This window comes from Danio rerio, chromosome 9 (genome assembly GCF_049306965.1).
Source record: "Danio rerio strain Tuebingen ecotype United States chromosome 9, GRCz12tu, whole genome shotgun sequence".
In the NCBI taxonomy this organism is placed as follows: domain Eukaryota; kingdom Metazoa; phylum Chordata; class Actinopteri; order Cypriniformes; family Danionidae; genus Danio; species Danio rerio.
Window position 1 is genome coordinate 43,108,627 of NC_133184.1, and position 18,864 is coordinate 43,127,490.

General features: G+C 35.3%; 1 protein-coding gene across 3 annotated transcripts in view; it reads right to left on the reverse strand.

Annotated features, from left to right (window-relative positions):
• Nucleotides 1–18,864, reverse strand: part of nab1b (NGFI-A binding protein 1b (EGR1 binding protein 1)) — a 47,974-nt gene that overhangs the window by 17,179 nt on the left and 11,931 nt on the right. For all 3 annotated transcript variants that reach the window (XM_005167896.6, XM_021478723.3, NM_001123273.1), the window contains 3 exons: nt 15,138–15,189; nt 5,450–5,569; nt 2,354–2,522 (listed from right to left, as the gene is read on the reverse strand). In XM_005167896.6, the coding sequence (XP_005167953.1) occupies nt 2,354–2,522; nt 5,450–5,569; nt 15,138–15,189 (341 nt within the window). The remainder of the gene's footprint in view (nt 1–2,353; nt 2,523–5,449; nt 5,570–15,137; nt 15,190–18,864) is intronic.

The window sequence follows — 18,864 nt, forward strand, 5'->3', positions numbered from 1 at the left end:
GTAATCTGATTACTTTTAACATAATGTAATTAGTAATGAAATCAGATTACACTTTTCCAGTAGTAATCAGTAATTTGTAATTGATTACTTTTTAAAAGTAGCTTACCCAACATGGCATAAAAGAAAAATGTATATTTTTAGGGCATTGCCAAAAATGTATTAATGTGACACAAGCCTGGTTTTGTGGTCCACAAAAGGTTTCAATTATATTTTAATTATATTAATAAATACAAAATATATATTATCATTAAAATTAAATATAAATATATATAACCTAGAAAATAGGTTTAAGAGTCTGCAAAAAAAAAACTCTAGGTAGCCAGGCAGTACTTTGCAACACAAAAGCCCTTGTGCGCATGAACACGTTTGTACCTGTGCTGTGATGCAGATAATCAGTGCTCAGATTTAGTACAGTATATATGTGCAGTAATTATCATCACGCACCAACACAAGGGTTAGAATGAGCTCCAGACGAGTGGCATATGAATATGAGAGTGTACGTAGATCTGTGTTCATTTTTCCACCCGCCGGCGTCTCCTCTCCCTCCCTCCCCTCCACACCCGCCTCCGCCTGCAGCTGCCAGATGAGCCCCAGAAAACACCGCGTCTGGAGCAGGTGATGCAAACTGCTGAATTATCTGAGAAACAACAACTGAAACGCTCCATCGCCCTTCCATATGGTCTAATGTGGACAAAAATAACCTGGATGGGCAGTCAAGAGTGAAAAACAAATTGCTTTCTGATAATAATAATCCTAATATAATAGCTGTTTGTATTGAGAATGTGTTTCTTGACTCTTGCGTGATGCGCAGTGTGGTTCACACATGGTTTTATTTGCTTTGTGGCCTGAAGTTTTGGATTCTAATGATCTGATGATATGGTGATGCTGTACTGTGGTAAACTAGGTTGTTTTTGTAGTAAACTAACAACAATTTAAGTCATTTTTAATTTACTGGAAATGAAATAAATCTTGTAATTATTAACTATATATAATAAACTATTAGATTGTTAAAAATTATTAGCTTTAATTATGTACACTTTGTACACTATGTACAAATCAAACTAAAATGAAAATATATAATTAGTTAATCAATTAATTAAAATAGAGACATTTAAATTATAAAAAACTAAATACAAATTTAAATGAACCAATGATCGTTTATAGTAACTATTAATAGTTTGTTAATAATTGTTAGCTTTAATTAAATACACTTTTTAGATGTAAATTCAAACAAAAATGGAATTATATAACTAATTAATTAAAATAGAGACATTTAAAAATAAAAAACTAAATACAAAAGTATGAACGATCATTAATGTTAAGAGTTTGTGCACAATTATTAGCTATAATTTTGTACTTTCAGATGTAAATTCAAACTTAAATAATTATATATTAAATAAAATAGAGACATTTAAATAACAAAAAATGTATACAAATGTAAATGAATCAATGATCATTAACGTTATTAACAATGAATAGTTTGTTAATTATTAGCTTTAATTATTTACAATTTTCAAATGTAAATTAAAACTAAAATGAAATAATATTAATTAATCAATATAGAGACATTTAAATAATAAAACAACTAAATACAAATATTAATGTATAATTTAGGTTAAAGACCTAAAGGTTTAATTAATTTAAAGACTTAGGTTTAATATATCTATATGTATAATTTTGTATATAAAGACCTTTATAAAAAGAACCAATTAGATTTTTTTATTAATAAAAAAAAACAGGTAAAAATACAAACTGTTTTCCCCTCACAAAGCACTGGATTTTAAATTATTAATAAACTAAATACTATTTATTAATACAAATAGTAAATCTAAATTATTATTATTATTATTATTATTATTATTATTATTAATTATATTAATATTAATATTAATAAAGGCGGGTTCACACCAAGCACGATAACAATAATGACATTGTAATATTAGTAACTATATTTTTAGACCATTTTATCATGTTGATAACATATCTGATACCAGTAATTGTACTGTTTTAGCACCAAACATGCATAATCTTTCCCTTGAAATGAAAATCACACATTCAAAACAGTAAAAAAAATCACTTATTAATAGTGAAAGCAAAAAATAGTAACATTGTTGAAATTAAAAAAAACAAAAGAATAAATAGTATTATAAAAATAATATTATCTTCAAATTTCGTTATTGCTTAAAATTTTTAAACACACACAATCTCTGACAACCCTAGAAGTTTGTGAAAGCTCTTGTTGGACCCTAGTTTAACCTTCAGTTAACCTACCGAAACAAACTGATTTAAATAAAAAGCATCTGCAATGTGTCAAATAAGCCATCCTCTCCAGTTCCACAAAGCCCAAACTTACCCTGCGGCTCAGTGTTTTTGTCAGCCGTGAGGCCGTTGCTGTTCTGCCGGTCTGCGCTGTGTTTGTAGGGGCCTGGTGGGACCCTCCACTCCAGAGCCTGAAGTCTGTCCTGCGCTGCGGCGTCATGCAGGATCTCCATCTGCTTGGCCAACAGACGCTCCAGCTGAACCTATAATATGCACAGACAGCAGGGAGTCACACAGGCGGATGTGTACAGCACTGAACGTACAGTGTGAAAAAAATCATTTCCAATAGTCAACATTCAAAAATATACTGCAACTGCGGTGACACAAAATAAAACTAGCCATAAATAAGACCCGCGGATTATGCTGCAAATTCATATTTGCCCATCCAACAGGGTTTTACAGTTACTATATGTACCGTTGAAATCAGAATTATTAGCCCTCCTGGATTATTAGCCCCCCTGTATATTTTTTGCCACGATTTCTGTTTAATGGAGCAAAGATTTTTTTTCAATACTTTTTAAATATAATAGTTTTGATAATTCATTTCTATTAATTTAGTTATTTTATCTTTGCCAGTATTTTATCCATGACAGTACATAACATTTTACCAGATATTTTTAAAGATACTAGTATTCAGCTTTAAGTGACATTTAAAAGCTTAAGTTTGTTCTTTAGACCATTGAAATAATAAATAATATTAAAATAATAAGGGGGCTAATAATATTGACCATAAATAGTAAAAAAAAAAAAAAACTTTTATTCTAGCTGAAATAAAACAAAACTGAAACAAGACTTTCATATATATATATATATATATATATATATATATAATTATTAATACAATTAAAGTATTTTTTTCTTTGTATTTAAAAATAATAATAAATTTGAAAGGGCAACACAGTGGCTTAGTGGTTAGCATTGTCGCCTCACAGCAAGTTTCGCTGGTTCAAGTCCCTGCTGGGTCAGTTGGCATTTTTGTGTGGAATTTGCATGTTTTCTCCACATTGGTGTGGGTTTCCTTCCTAGGCCGAAGGAAAATGAATTAATGAATCAAATTAGGAGATCACCATGGCATTTTAAATGTAATACAGTTTGGTATATTTAGCTTCGGCCCACCACCCTCAATCAAGTTGGTTTTTTCCCTTTGTAAGAAAAGTTTTGCGCACCTCTGCTTTAAATAATGTATTATAAGACATTGATTTTGCCAAGGATGATCGAATGAATTATGAAAATCCAAAAATAAGTGTGGAGCTCGAATCCTCTATTAATTCCAATAGCACCCCTCTTACATGTGCAACAGCATGCTACCTCCAGCAGACAAAACTTTCTGTTTTTACTTTTTTTTTTTTTTTTTTTTTTTTACACAGGAAGATGCTATTCACAGTTACAAAATGACACGTTTCCACTTCAGAACACAAAAGCAGCATAATTAACTGATGTTTCTACGGCAATGCGTTCCTGTCAATCTATCTATTGAAAAACACAGCAATTAAAGAGAGGGAAAAAAAGCAGCTCTGAATGTTTTAAATGCTAAAAAACTGCTCTAACAGCTCAAAAACAAAAAAAGGTGTCAACTCTGTCTCATATGCAGAGGCGATAAATAGGCACAAATGAAACAGCTGTTTACAGGAAGTAAGGAAAGTACATAAAAGCAAGTTAGAATAGACAACTAAATGAAAGTTTACTATAGGCTCTGGAAACATGTTACTTGTTGAATTATGTTCGAAAATATTGTTTAAAATACTGCAAACATTGTTATTTTACTGAACGGTTTGTATGATTGATTCAATGACTCGCTCACAAAGACCTCTTTTGTTGTCTTCTCTCTCTTATAGATAACTTGATGTTTACATTTGAGCTGGGTACAGTTATTATCATATATTGTTATATGTTTTAATCATTTAATGTTATATCATTTTATACGGTTATTTGTACTTAATTCAATTGTGACCACAGAGAATTGTTGTCATTAAATCATTTCATATTCAAGTATTTGATAGTATTTATATTCAAGTATATATTCAAGTATTTATTTATTCAAGTAAATAATATTTGACTAGATCTTTTTCAAAACACTTGTATACAGCTTAAAGTGACATTTAAAGGCTTAACTAGATTAATAGGTTAACTATGCAAGTTAGGGTAATTAGGCAAGTTATTGTATAACTTGTATAGCTTGTAATAATATTATATAACTTGTATTGTACTGTAGACTATCGAAAAAAATTAGCTTAAAGGGGCTTATAATTTTAACCTTAAAATGGTCTATCTATCCATCTATCGGTCTAAATCCATCCATTTATCTATCTATCTATCTATCTATCTATCTATCTATCTATCTATCTATCTATCTATCTATCTATCTATCTATCCACATACACACACACACACACACACACACACACACACACACACACACACACACACACACACATATATACATATTTTGCGATCTCCAGAAAGGTATATGGCTCTTTCAGAATCAGCCTATGTTGTGTAAATCTAGTTTCTGTGATAGGGTCTATTTTTGTGGAAAAAGGGTGAATTTGGAGTCATAATGTAGAAAGCAAAAGTCTTTAGTAAGAAAATCCAATACACTTTCTAACAGTTTTACCTTTATACTTCTGTTTTAGAGTTTTTGTGTTATCTCTATACACCCAGAGTCTGAGAGTAATGTCATTTGAATTCTCTGTATTTCTATACATCCTGTGGCAGAATTGACAATAAAGCTGACCTTGACTAACACACTCTTTTGTGTAAACTACTTATTTAAAATAAGCTGAAACAACACTATTTATGAGGTTTTTTTTTTGGGACAACTTAATTATTTTATGTTCAATCCACTCATTTTGTAAAAACGAATAAGTTTATCTCAACACAAATCGATTGTGTGGAACCCAGCATTTTTAACAGTGCATAATCCATCCATTGATTTGTCATATATATTGCTGACCAAAAGTAGGCCACGGTCAGGAGGACAGTTGAAGCTCTCGCAGTTGCTGAAGCAAAACCCTGCACGATAGGCTAGCAGAGCGAGACGTGTGGTGGTAGACATAGACATGAAGACGGCGCCTGAGAGCATTCCTCTCCCACACACAAATAAACACACTGTCATAATGCAGTCAGTCACCTGGATGTTCCGCCCGAGCGTCTCCTCTCCTTTAGATCTGGCGTGGGCAAGCTGCTCCTTAAGGGTCTCCTGGCGCATGTGAATGGCCTGCAGCGCCTCCTGGAGGTCAAAACAGCCCTCCTGCAGATCGATACACATTCTGTTGATATTGGCTTTATGCTGAACGTCACATCAACAAACCAAAAAACTGGTCTAATTGTATCTGCTAGTCAATGATGGGCATATTAATGGACATGGCTAACCAAGACAGTTCTTTGTAATGTTGCATTTTATTTGCATTTAAATGTCCAAATGGGTGGCGTGGTGGCCCAGTGGGTGGTGCTGTCGCCTCACAGCAAGAAGGTCGCTGGTTCGAGCCTCGGCTGGGTCCGTTTCTGTGTGGAATTTGCATGTGCTCCATGTTGGTGTGGGTTTCCTCCGGGTGCTCCGGTTTCCCCCACAAGTCCAAAGACATGCGCCATAGGAGAATTGAAAACGCTAAATTGTCCATAGTGTATGTATGTGTGTAAATGAGTGTGTATGGATGTTTCCCAGTAATAGGTTGCAGTTGGAAGGGCATCCGCTGTGTAAAACATATGCTGGATAAGTTGGCAGTTCATTCCGCTGTGGCGACCCCTGACTAATAAAGAGACTAAGCTGAAAAAAAGAAAATTAATGAATGAATAAATGTCCAAATGTTAGGCTACTACAAAAAGTTTTTGTGTGCAGTGTGCAATCAAAGTCGTTAAGCATTGAAGCCAAGCATACAACAAAGCTGAAATGGAAGTGATCCGTTTCATAGAATACATTCTCAAAAATCAAGGTTCCAAAAGGAGGTTTTCACAGGATGCATGCGAATACTTTCAAAACAAAGATTACAAAACTTTGAATACATTCATTGTGATACCATAGAACACAGGTGTCAAAGCCAGTTCCTGGAGGGCTGCAGCTCTGCTGTTTATGTTTAACCCTAATTAAACACACCTGATCAAACTAATTGAGTCCTTCAGGGTTGTTTGAAACCTAGGCTGCATCCGAAACCGCCTACTACTCAGTAGGTACTGCATTTGAATTTAAACGTACTACTCGGCCGTTAGAAAAGTATGTACTATACAGTATGAATGAGAAAAGTATGAATGGAATTCAGATGTACTACATCCGCCATTTTGTCATGGTCACGTGACCTACCTGCGTCAGTTGCGTCGCCTCACTTTCATTCATGAATTCTCTCACGGGGCATTATGGGATAGCACAGTGTGCATGGGATGCGCACTTCAGAATCTCGCCGGAAGTAGTAAGTCATCCGGGTACTTCTCGCCTACTGATTTTTAAATTAGCATACTATATAGTATGGAAGTATGCAGTTTCGGACGCAGCCCCACAGATAAGCGTGTTGAACTAAAATGTGCAAACTAAACTGTGGTCCAGAAGAACCATTTTGGGTTCCCAAAAGAAATTTTCAGGGAACAATTCTTAAAGGAATTATGTTTTATACTTTATGGATTTTGCATACTATAAAGAAACTTTTATGGGATGTAAAAGTTATAAGGATACTAAAAATCCTCCATAAAAGCACCACTGATAAACCCTAAAAAAATTATTGTAAAGCCAATGGTCATTTCTGGGTTCTCAAATAACCTGTAAATCGTTAAAAAAAAAAAAAGTATAGAAATAGATTTTTTAACATTTACCAACGGCCATTTATGACACTTATGAAAATGTATATTTAAAGGGATAGTTCACCCAAAATTGTTCCAGAACAGTTTGAGTTTTTGTTCTATTGAACACAGAATATATATTGAAGAATAGTGAAAATCTGTAACCATTGACTTTTAGTTTTTCTTTTTCCTACATGGTAATCAATGATTACCGGTTTCCACAATCCTTTAAATGTCCATTTTGGACTTATTTTTTATTTCTTAAGCTCTAATAGTTTTTACTGGTTAATTGAGAACCCAGGCCATTGTTTTTAAAATAGTTTTTAAAGGGTTTATCAACTGTGCTTTCATGAAAGATTTTTAGCATCCATATAACTTTTACATCCCGCAACTGTCTCTTTCCAGAACAAAAACTCAAAAACTCCAACTGTTTTGAAATTAATTAAAGGGTTACTAAATGATGACTCAATTTTTTAACTTGTATTTACTTTCGATCAGCCATTTTAAAAAACAAAGCATGCCGTTTCCACTTTATTTAGTCATTCATTCATTCATTCATTCTCCTTTGGCTTTGTCCCTTATTTATCAGAGGTCGTCATAGCGGAATGAACTGCCAACTATTCCGGCATATTTTTTGTGCAGCAGATGCCCTTCCAGCCGCAACCCAGTACTGGGAAATAACCATACACACTCACATTCACTTAAAGCGCATGTCTTTGGATTGTGGGAGAAACCGAAGCACCCGGGGAAAATCCACATGAACCAGTGACCTTCTTGCTGTGAGACGACAGTACTAATTGCTAATTTATAGAATATATAGATTTTTTAAATCTCTTTTCCTACATCATTTTCCTCCCACTTTATCAGGACAATGAAGGTTGCATTAAGGCGGCATAAATTGTTGTTTCGGGAAGGAAAGTAGTTTTTTTTTTCCCAATTGGTAGTAATACAGCTTCTCCAAAACAAACAAACAAACAAGCAAACAAACAAACAAGCAAACAAACAAGCTAAAAGTAGATTTGGTCTGGGAATTGATTCACTCATTGTGGTGTGCAATACAGTACTGTAGCTGCACCTGTTCCCACGTCATCAGGAAGATGTTGTTGAGAGTGGGAGGTGAAAGTTATTTTGATTAAAGATTATGTGGGAACATAAATATGAAAACAATTTATGGCACTATGCACGTGTTCATTATGAAGAATCAAATTACACAAAAAACCTGACACACCACATTTAAAGAATAGAAGTGTCACAGCTGAATGCCAACACCTCCTTTAAGTCCACAAACCACGACAGCATTGGCCAGAGAACTGAAAACCTAACTAATAGAAATGAACCACTCTCTTACCGAAGGTTCATGAGGTTAATGTGACATTTGTAAAATACCAGAACAATTCCAGGACACGCTGTTAATCTCAACCACTTCACAGAGCAAAGCCACTAATTTTTCGCTAACGGAGTGCAAAAAAAGAAGCTTCACTCCACTGAGGCGAAAAGGTCAGATACTTAATAAAATGTCATCCCACTTAAGAATCCCCTCAGGATGAGTTTCAACCGACAGGCTGAGGAACTAATAGTACATTCTGTCCAACGGGCCGCTACATCCGTTTAGAAAGTTAATGTGGGACAGGTGATGTAGCTATGACCTACTTAAATAATATAGATCTGCTGAATAAAAAGTCTGTCATTGTTTATTGTAACATTACAGGGTTAGGGTTAATCATCTTTTATCAAACACTGGATGAGGAAAACAGTCTATTATTAGATGTTTATTTCACACAAAGGTTTATTTGCTAAAGTCTGTTGATAAATACATGCTTACAGTACATTCTCATTGGAATTTGTGCAAAGTTCAGTGCGTTCATGCAGTCCACCATACCTGTCCAGGTAGCTGATAGATCTGGGCCATGAGAGGTCTTCTGTGAATATTGGTAGGCTCAGAAGGCTGTTATCATTCATCCACATGGTTAATCAGCTATAGATCACATACGGCTGTGGCCGGAAGTTAACGAGAATTATTTATATTATTTATTAAATTTCCAATTTATTGTATTTTATTAACATCTACCCCCACCCCAACCCTAAACCCAACCATCACAGTAATGTAAAAACCAATCTGGATCTGGAGTCTTCTCTATTAGTATAGCTGATTAACCATGTGGATGGATAATAACAGCCTTCTGAACCTACTAGTAGGCGTAAAAGGCCCTTAATGGCCCATTTCTTTCAGCTATTAACCACTGATTAAGCACATTCTGTCAAGTGACAACATCCGAACCGGGTGGTGGCCCCCTGAAACATTATGTTACTAACATCACAGTACAGTTCTCAACTGTGTTATTCCGACAAACACACACCCCCACCTCCCATCTATCTTCTGGAAATTTAGAGACAAATGTTGGCAGGTATGCAATCCACTAGTTATTATGGCTGTCATAATAAATGCACCGCTCTTGTTCTTAGAAAGTAAATACACTGCCAATCTAAAGTTACTTTATGCAAAGAAGCATTACATTTATTAGAAGTAATAATACTAACATTTATAATGTTTAACATTGTTCTAGTGAAATTTAAAAATAAAATGTTTCATAATATAACAAAATAAACATAAATAATAATAATAATAATAATAAACCAACACAAATTAATACTTATTTTTTGAATAATTATATCAAATTGCAGCAATATTTTCAACATTTTCAAAAAAATTTTTTTAAATAAATAAACTAAATAGTAAATGAGTAAAATTAAATATAAAAAAATACTTATTTAAAAATTTAATAAATAAATGAATAAATAAATAAATAAAACAATAAAAAAATAAACAAACAAATAGTACAACATGAAGGATGAGTTTTAAAATACAACTGTTTACACGCATCGCCATGGCTGCAAACTACCACAGACATTCCGGTCTTTTCACTACTAGTTGGGTGTTTTGAGGCCAAGAGGTAACTGTTAATAACAGCTCTGACGCAAGTTTGCCAAACACTCACGCAGCAACAATGAAGTCATGGAGCCACTCCTGTGAGTTCAGCCTTTTCTCTTTTTCTAGAGTGCTGAGACAAAGGTGCTGCATACGCCTGCATGTATACGCATGTGTCTTCAGACTCGGCCCCTTTTCACTTTGTGCTATCTGCGCAAATGTCTGGGCGTGGGTGATTCCGAGTGCACCCACGTAATGATGTCACCGCTACCTCAAGAATACGGGTGGGTGCTCGACTGATCTCATTTGGACCTTGTCTGGGTGAATGTGGGCGGGTGGCTTATACTCACTGGTGTGGATGGGAGTGTAAAGTGGGCAGAAGTCGAGGCCAGACAGGGACAGTGCTGGGGGAGGGGAAGTTCATGCGTTTTCAGACAAAGCTTATTAGCTAACTGTAAAACACTCTGAACTGTGGAAAATCCATTGAGGGTTAATTGAGTGCATCGAAACTTGCAAAAGCAATGTAAAAGGACTGTCAGTTTACTGTACATGTTATGCAACTAAATGTTCATCAACAGTAAGTTGAGATCAGTTTTTAGTAGCAGATTGTTTAGCTGTTTTTGGCCCAAAAGTTTTTATTTTAGCTAAAAAGTAGTGCATTGGCACATTGGCAACAGTACACACTACCTGACAAAAGTCTTGCCACCCAAGTTTTAGGAACAATAAATAATAACTTGACTTCTAGTTACTCATTTGGTATTTAAAGTGGCTTATATGAAAGGCATAGCTCTCTATATTAGGCCTCTTTTACCAAAATAAAATATGATCATGTCTTGATTTTTAATTATTTAATTTAGGACAGAAGGTCTGACATTGCTTAGACAAAAGTCTTGTCACTTAACAGAAATAATGTACAGTATAGAATATATAGTCATGGTGCAGTGGAAAAAAAATGAATATTGTGCATGACTCCCATAAGCTTGAAGGACTGCATCCACACATCTCTACAATGACTCAAATAACTTATTAATAAAGTCATCTGGAATGGTAAAGAAAGCGTTCTTGCAGGACTTCCAGAGTTCATCAAGATTCTTTGCATTCATCTTCAATGCCTCCTCCTTCATCTTACCCCAGACATGCTCAATAATGCTCATGTCTGGTGAGTGGGCTGGCCAATCCTTGAGCACCCTGACCTTCTTTGCTTTCAGGAGCTTTGTTGAAGTATGAGAAGGAGCGCTATCCTGCTGAAGAATTCGCCCTCTCCTGTGGTTTGTATTGTAATGGGCAGCACAAATGTCTTGATACCTCAGGGTTTTGGGTTTACCATCCACTCTGCAGATCTCTTGCATGCCCCCATACTGAATGTAACCCCAAACCGTGATTTTTCCTTTACCAAATTTGACTAATTTCTAAGAATCCTGGGTTTGTGTGGCTTCCAATAGGTCTTCTGCAGTATTTGTGATGATCATTTGCTGCTCTTACAAATGGGATCGACGACATGACCTTTGTCAGGTAGTGTAATGTTGTTGTTGTTTTTTTTAAAACAAATTATTCTCTCTGGCGCATATCAATTTGTGACCCTGGACCACAAAACCCAGTCACAAGTGGCATTTTTTGGGGGAGAAATTGAGGAATTAATATACATAAATAAGCTTTGCATTGATGATTTAATTTAGTGTTAACTGACAGCATCGAAACTTGCAAAAGCAATGTAAATAACTGTCCATTTACTGTAACTAATGTAATATTAGGCAACTGAATGTTCATCAACAGAGAATTCAGAGTTTTTAGTAACAGATGGTTTAGCTGTTTTCAAATAGAAGTTTTTTTATTATGTTTATTTTAGCTAAGGTGTGGTGCATTGGCAGGAACAAACAGTATATTGTTTTTTTTTATTTAAAAAAAGAGAGAAATAATTTTCTCTGGCACATATCAATTTGTGGATTGAGGTTTATACATAAATAAGCTTTCCATTGATAGTTTATTTCAGTTTTACTCACCAAAAAAATTGAAATTTGCAAAAGCAATGTAAAGAATAGTACATTTACTGTAACTAATGTAATACTGTATGCAACTAATTGTTCATCAACAGTAATTCAGTTTTTGGTGGCTGGTTTCAAGATTTCATATATATTGGAAAACAAAGATAAGGGAGTAATTTTACCTTGGCTACTTATAGTCAGTTTGGATTAATCTGATTGGCTAACTAATGATTGTAGATGAGAAACCAGCTGCGGTCAAGCATATCATGTGCTCCTCTCGAAATTAGTTTGTGAAACTTCACTTATTGGTTTTTAAAAGAGAAGATTTGTTTTATTTGAACTTAAACTGGTAAGAACAAAGAGAATATTGTTTAAAAAAAAAGGGAGACAAATGATTGTCTCTGTTGCATATCAATTTGTGAGCCTGGACCACAAAACCAGTCACAAGTGTCATTTGTTTTTTGGAAATTGAGGGATATCCATAAATAAGCTTTCCACTGATGGTCCAATTCAGTTTTACTCACTAAAGTGTTTAAAACTTGCAAAAGCAATGTCAAAAAACTTTCAATATCCTGTAACGTATGTAATCTTATGCAACTAAATGTTCATCAACAGTCCAGTTTAGTTTGTAGTGGCATATAGTTCAACTGTTTTTAAAAGAGAAGAGTTTTTCCCCCCAAAAACGTTTTATTTAAGTTAAAAAGTGATGCACTGGCAAGAACAAACAATATATTGTTTAAAAAAGGGAGACCATTTATTTTAGACATTGAGTTTTATACATAAATAAGCTTTCCATTGATGGTTTGTTTTGGAGGATAGGACAATATTTAGCTGATATACAACTATTTAACATCTGTAATACTGAGAAAAAAAACCCCTTTAAAGTTGTCAGTAGCTGGGGATTTTGCATGACTAAGTTTTGATATTTCATTTAATAATTTAATAAAGTATAATACAGTTAGCACAAATGGGCATAAAACTGAATAAATAAATAAATAAATAAATACATTCGCATTTAAAATGGAACAAATCTCAAACTTAAATGTAGCTGTAACCTGCTCAAATCACATGGATCTGCTGAATACAAGTGCTGTTTGGTAGCCTGCTACTGCTTTTTATAATGTCATAGGGTTAGGGCCGGGGTTAGGGTTAGTCATCTTTTACCAAATACTGGATGAGTAAGACTCTCTATTATTGTATGTTTTTTTCTTTCACATAAAGGTTTATTTACAAAAGTCTGTGTTAATAAATATGTTTACAGTGCATTCTCAATAGGATTTGTGCAAATTTAAATATGTTCATGCACCAGTAAATTTGGCTGTCATAATAAATGCACCGCTCTTGTTATTCTAAAGTAACTACACTGCCATTCTAAAGTTTTGGGTCTGAACGAGTTTTTATTTTGAAGAAATTAATAATTTTATTATGCAAAGAAGCATTACATTTATCAGAAGAAGTGATTATAATAACAATCATAATGTTAAAAATTAGATTTCCATTACCTTATTTATTATTATAAACATTGTTCTGGTAAACGTTTTACTCCGCAAACAATCGTGAAATATTTGTTATAACACAGCAAATAATAATAATAATAACAACAACAATAATAATAACAACCACAATTATTATTACTTAATTTTGAATAATTATCTTACATTGTATCAATATTTTTCCAATATCTAAAAAATAATTAAATAATATAAAAAGTATTAATTATATATAATTAATAAATTAATTTCATTCATTTATTCATTTTCTTGTCGGCTTAGTCCATTTATTATTCCGGGGTCGCCACAGCGGAATGAACCCCCAACTTATCCAGCACATTTTTAAACAGCGGCTGCCCTTCCAGCCACAACCCATCTCTGGGAAACATCCACACACACATTCACACACCCAGTTATACACTGCGGACAATTTAGCCAACCCAATTCACCTGTACCACATGTCTTTGGACTGTGGGGGAAACCGGAGCACCCGAAGGGAAACCCACATGAATGCAGGGAGATCATGCAAACTCCACACAGAAACGCCAACTGAGCCGAGGATCGAACCAGCGACCAAGCGACCTTTCTTGCTGTGAGCCGACAGCACTACCTACTGCGCCACTGCCTCGCCATAAAATTTATCAGGGGTCACCACAGCGGAATGAACTGCCATAATTTATCTATTAATTTATATATAATGTAAGTTTTATTAATTATTTATCAATAATATTATAAATAAAATAATATAAGTAGCAAAAAACACCAAACAAGTGAAATAAACAAATCGCAGCATCTTCCCCAAGCTGCTGTTGATTCACATGAGAGTGCAACTGTGGTAACATGATGTAAAAATGAGATCAAATTTGAATATTAAGTGAGTAACAATGCAAATTAGGGGGGAAGGAAGCCAATGGGTAATTTGCCACTGTCTGATAATGATAAAGGGCTCATTTCTCCTTAGTGGTGGAGTGGGCAGAAACCACTGATTTTCCGAAGTGGTCACATGTCTTTGCCCGTATACATAGTGAAACCAGGGCAAAGGTGAAGCGGGCAAACACCTGCTCTTCTCGAGACACCACCCCAGCCCAGAAGCACTGATGTGGGATGTTAGAAGTTTCCAGAAGATCTAACGACTGGACAACGATCAAATGTGTCACCAGAGAGCCATGAATGGACATCTGCCATAGAGCACAAAGGCCTCTTCAGCACATCAATAAGATCACTATGCAAGTATAGGGCAGACCGATCACGGATATGTAGGCTATGGAAAAATAATGACCGTGGGCTGGCTAAATATGGATTTAAGGTGTGATTGAGGGAGTGGGCTTGTGAACATTAGTCCTTTGTAATTTCTCTAGGCTGAACTTTAACCTTTTTTCCTCTACACCGTGACATGCAATCCTGATGGAGTTACCCCGCATGCTCCTGCAAAGCCCTCCTACACAGTTCAGTCTGCTGACAGGCAGCTATGCAAACAAAAAGCCACTGGACCCACCCAGTGTCAATCCTGCCTCCTACGACAGTTTCCTCGCATATTGGTGTTAGCGCCGCAGCGCACATTAATAACAGGACGACTCGAGAAATTGCGTCGGAAGCCTGAAGACAGATTATTTGGAGTTCAGGTTGGAGAAATCATGAAGCAGTTTTACTCACCTCAGTTTTAATTCTCTTGGGCGAGGGCTCATCTCTGTCACCGCATCGAGATCTGGAGGAGTGAAAATGAAATTTTCAGCCATGAACAAACAAGATGGGTGAAACCACTACTATTGAAATATTCTTTTCACGAAAAGGTGACCTAATGCTATAATATAAACAATATTGAAATGAAATAAAAAGCCATGGTTCATTCATTCATTTTCTTTTCGGCTAAGTCCCTTTATTAATCTGGGGTTGCCACAGCAGAATGAACCGCCATCTTATCCAGCATATGTTTTTCAAAGCGGATGCCCTTCCACCTGCAACCCAGTACAGGGAAACATCCATACACACATTCATACATTACTGTCAATTTTAGCATTCCCAATTCACCTATACCACATTTTTTTGGATTTGTAGGGATACCCGGAGGAGACCCAGCCGGTTTTTCAACATGCAAAATTCACACAGAAATGCCAGCTGACCCAGTCGGGGCTCGAACCAACGACCTTCTTGCTGCGATGTGATTATGCTACCCACTGCTCCATCGTGCTGCCCCTCATCTCATCACTATACTTAAAAAGTTTAGTCAGTTTGTCTAAATATTCCTGATTTTGATGTTTTACCTTTAGAAGGCAAATTATTTTATGTATTTTTCAACTCCCCAAATGCTGGGAGTCTAACCTCTTTATATGTTAATGCTTTTAAAAGCAGAACAGATTTTTCTTCTCTTCATTTGAAAGCCGCTTGGGAAGACGACCTAGGCATTTTAATCTCTGAGAATGATTGGGATCAATGCCTTTATCTGTTTATTCATGTTCTATAAAGTCTAGACACAACCTTATTTAGTTCTAAGTATTACACAGACTTCACTATTTTAAAAGAAAGCTTAGTAAATTCTTTACCTCTGTTTCCCCCACATGCTACAAGTGTAAAGCTGCCTAGGGTACTTTAGCCCATTTTTTGTTGGTCCTGTGTTCATATTCAGAGTTTTTGGTTTAAAATATTTCAGTTCTTTTATAAGGTGTATGACAGTGTTTTACTCCCTGACCCAATGATAGCAATTTTTGGCTCATATTTCCTGGAAACTCTCAACCGAAATGTCGCCATTTTCCCTTGTTTCACATATACATAAAGAAGAATTAAACAAACCCCATAATGTAATACGGCTCCTGCTGTAGCACCCAAAAAGCAGAGGAAGATGCTAAACATTGCACATAACATGCTGGACATGCTAAGGGAAGGTAGAAGTAACATGCCTGTATGACGCTATTACCGAATAAATGATTCAATCGGTTCATAACATTGAGATTAACAGCCATAAAACATCTATAATTTATGGTTTCACCTATTGCGGGTTATTTTTAGAATGTTATATTTACAATTTAGATATTTTTGATTAACCAGAGACCACTGTTCATTAAAAAAAAAAAACTATTTGGCATATCAGAATTATTTCTGAAGGATTGTAAAGAAATATGATAAAATAAAAAAAAAAACATGATTTAAAAATTAAAAAACGCAGCAAGACAATGATATTGTAAAATGATTTAATGAACTGTATTGAATAATAGTATAAGAGATTATTATTCTTTTAAATCTTAGGAAACTACTTGAACAGTATAGATTTTATTAGATTGTGTCTATCTGCCTCTGGGAGAACCTAATATTCCCATAAAACTATAGGATTTTTTATTAATTTCACTCTTATATTTTATGGCAGAGCATACCTTAAACATTTCAGAAATACTTCACACCTTAACAAACCAGGAAACACCCATCTAGACTTTTTACATATTAACATTATACAGATTTTCTGGGATCACATTTCTGGGATCAACTTGTAAAGTTTTAAAAAATATACTGCAAGAAATTAGTCTGCCTCGACCCAGCTTCCACTCTGGTGTGTTGATGCTCATTTCAAAAAAAGCTGAATGGGCTTTATGCACAGCTATTTTTTTATTTCACAAGGTTCCTTTTACAGCATCAATGTTGTAATGTTATTCAAATATATTGAGTTAAATAGACTTAACCATCCATTTAGTTGTTAAAGCATAAAAAGAGACGAAAACCCGTTTAAATGCAGGCGCCGCCATTAGGAGCAGGCTAGCGCAGAAATTGCATTGAAAATACTGGGGTAAAATTAATTTCCATATTTTAAAGACATGGCATGGAAAAATATAATTTAATGCAGTGCCTCATGTTTGGTCCCATTTTATATCGTATCTCAGCCATGCAGTGAAGGGATTTAAAGGGGTGGTCCACTACGATATCGTATTGTAAACTTTAGTTGATGTGAAATGTAGCTGTGTGAACATAAACTCTAAGTTCAATGCAGACGTTGGCTTTTACAGAGTTAACTTAGTGAAGCCTATAGCAGACGAAGTTTGGGGATGACAAAAAAATACATCCGAGTTAATGATGCCATAACATTCAGGTTATGCAAATACACCTCGCGCAGCAAAGGGGCATGGCCAGAGGCGCTGTAATGTTATAACATAGACGTTCCTGGTGATGTGGAGTTGATCTATGAATCACAGCACATTATGTTAGCTAACCAATCAGAGCCTCTTGAGGGTGGGTCTTCAGAGGAACTAGGAAATATGACAGTCGTTTTCTTGTTAGCTGAGTAGTTGTATATAATCAAAGTAGGATATATGAAAAAAATAATGTGATTTCTACAAATGAAGCATGAGCACTCATTGCTTTGCACCCAATAAACACAACCAAGCCTTAAAAATACACTCTGCACCACCCCTTTAAAGAAATCAGATCTTAAACGCATCTATTTTGTATGGGATGACAATTAACCAGAAGCCGTGGGGCTGGCTGACTATAAAAAAATTTAACCGTGTGCATATACCCCATTATGATAGAAAAGATAAGTCAACAGTTTGTTGTCTCTGACTTAATCTTGAGCAAATGTTAGCAACTGTAGGATGGGGATGGGTGTGCGGCACTGAGAACCATCTCATCAATGGGGTGGAAACTGCATTAGCATATAGAGAACAGCTCTGTCAACAGCCAAGAAGCAGCTCCATTACCTTTAAATGCAGTAAATTAAAACTGTACAAGTTTAAGAAGGTTCAGGGTTCATTCTGACTCGGTTATGCTGAATAAACATCTTCATTAAGATCTTTAACGTCCTCCTCATTTTTTTTTACAATGAGTTAAAAATATCAAAAAAACTGTTTAGTTTATCTTCTTAACCAATCCGATCTAAGTAGTTACATAGCCCCAGCCTCATCAGCCCCAGTCATTCCTAATATCTGGTTTCATAAAAAGTAGTACAGCATTTCACCTGCAACAATTTGGAAGCGCCCTTGGCAAATTTCATTATGACGCAAACGGCATTGTAAGAAAACTTGGCCTAGATAACTTTCACAAAACCCAGGCCATGACAGTGATGCAATCTTTCGAGTTGTGAATGAGTGACTGTCATTATGTAACGCCAAAAGGAATTTTCCATCCTCTGACACGCAAGCCTGGCAATCCAGGAAACACCTGCACGCTCTCTTTGGATGGCAGGTTTTGAGTGTCTGATAAGGACTCTGTGCCTTTAGATGCAAAAGAGTGGGAGTGTTCTCATCTCTCCATAGACCTCAGTGCAGCACTTCACACTTCGACACAAAAGCCACGCATAAAGCCGACTTTGATATCTTGGCTGGGTTTTAAGCAGACTACCAGAGCGCAGATTCTGAGCTGCTCACAATGCATTGGCATTAGCTATCTCTTTCTTGGCTTA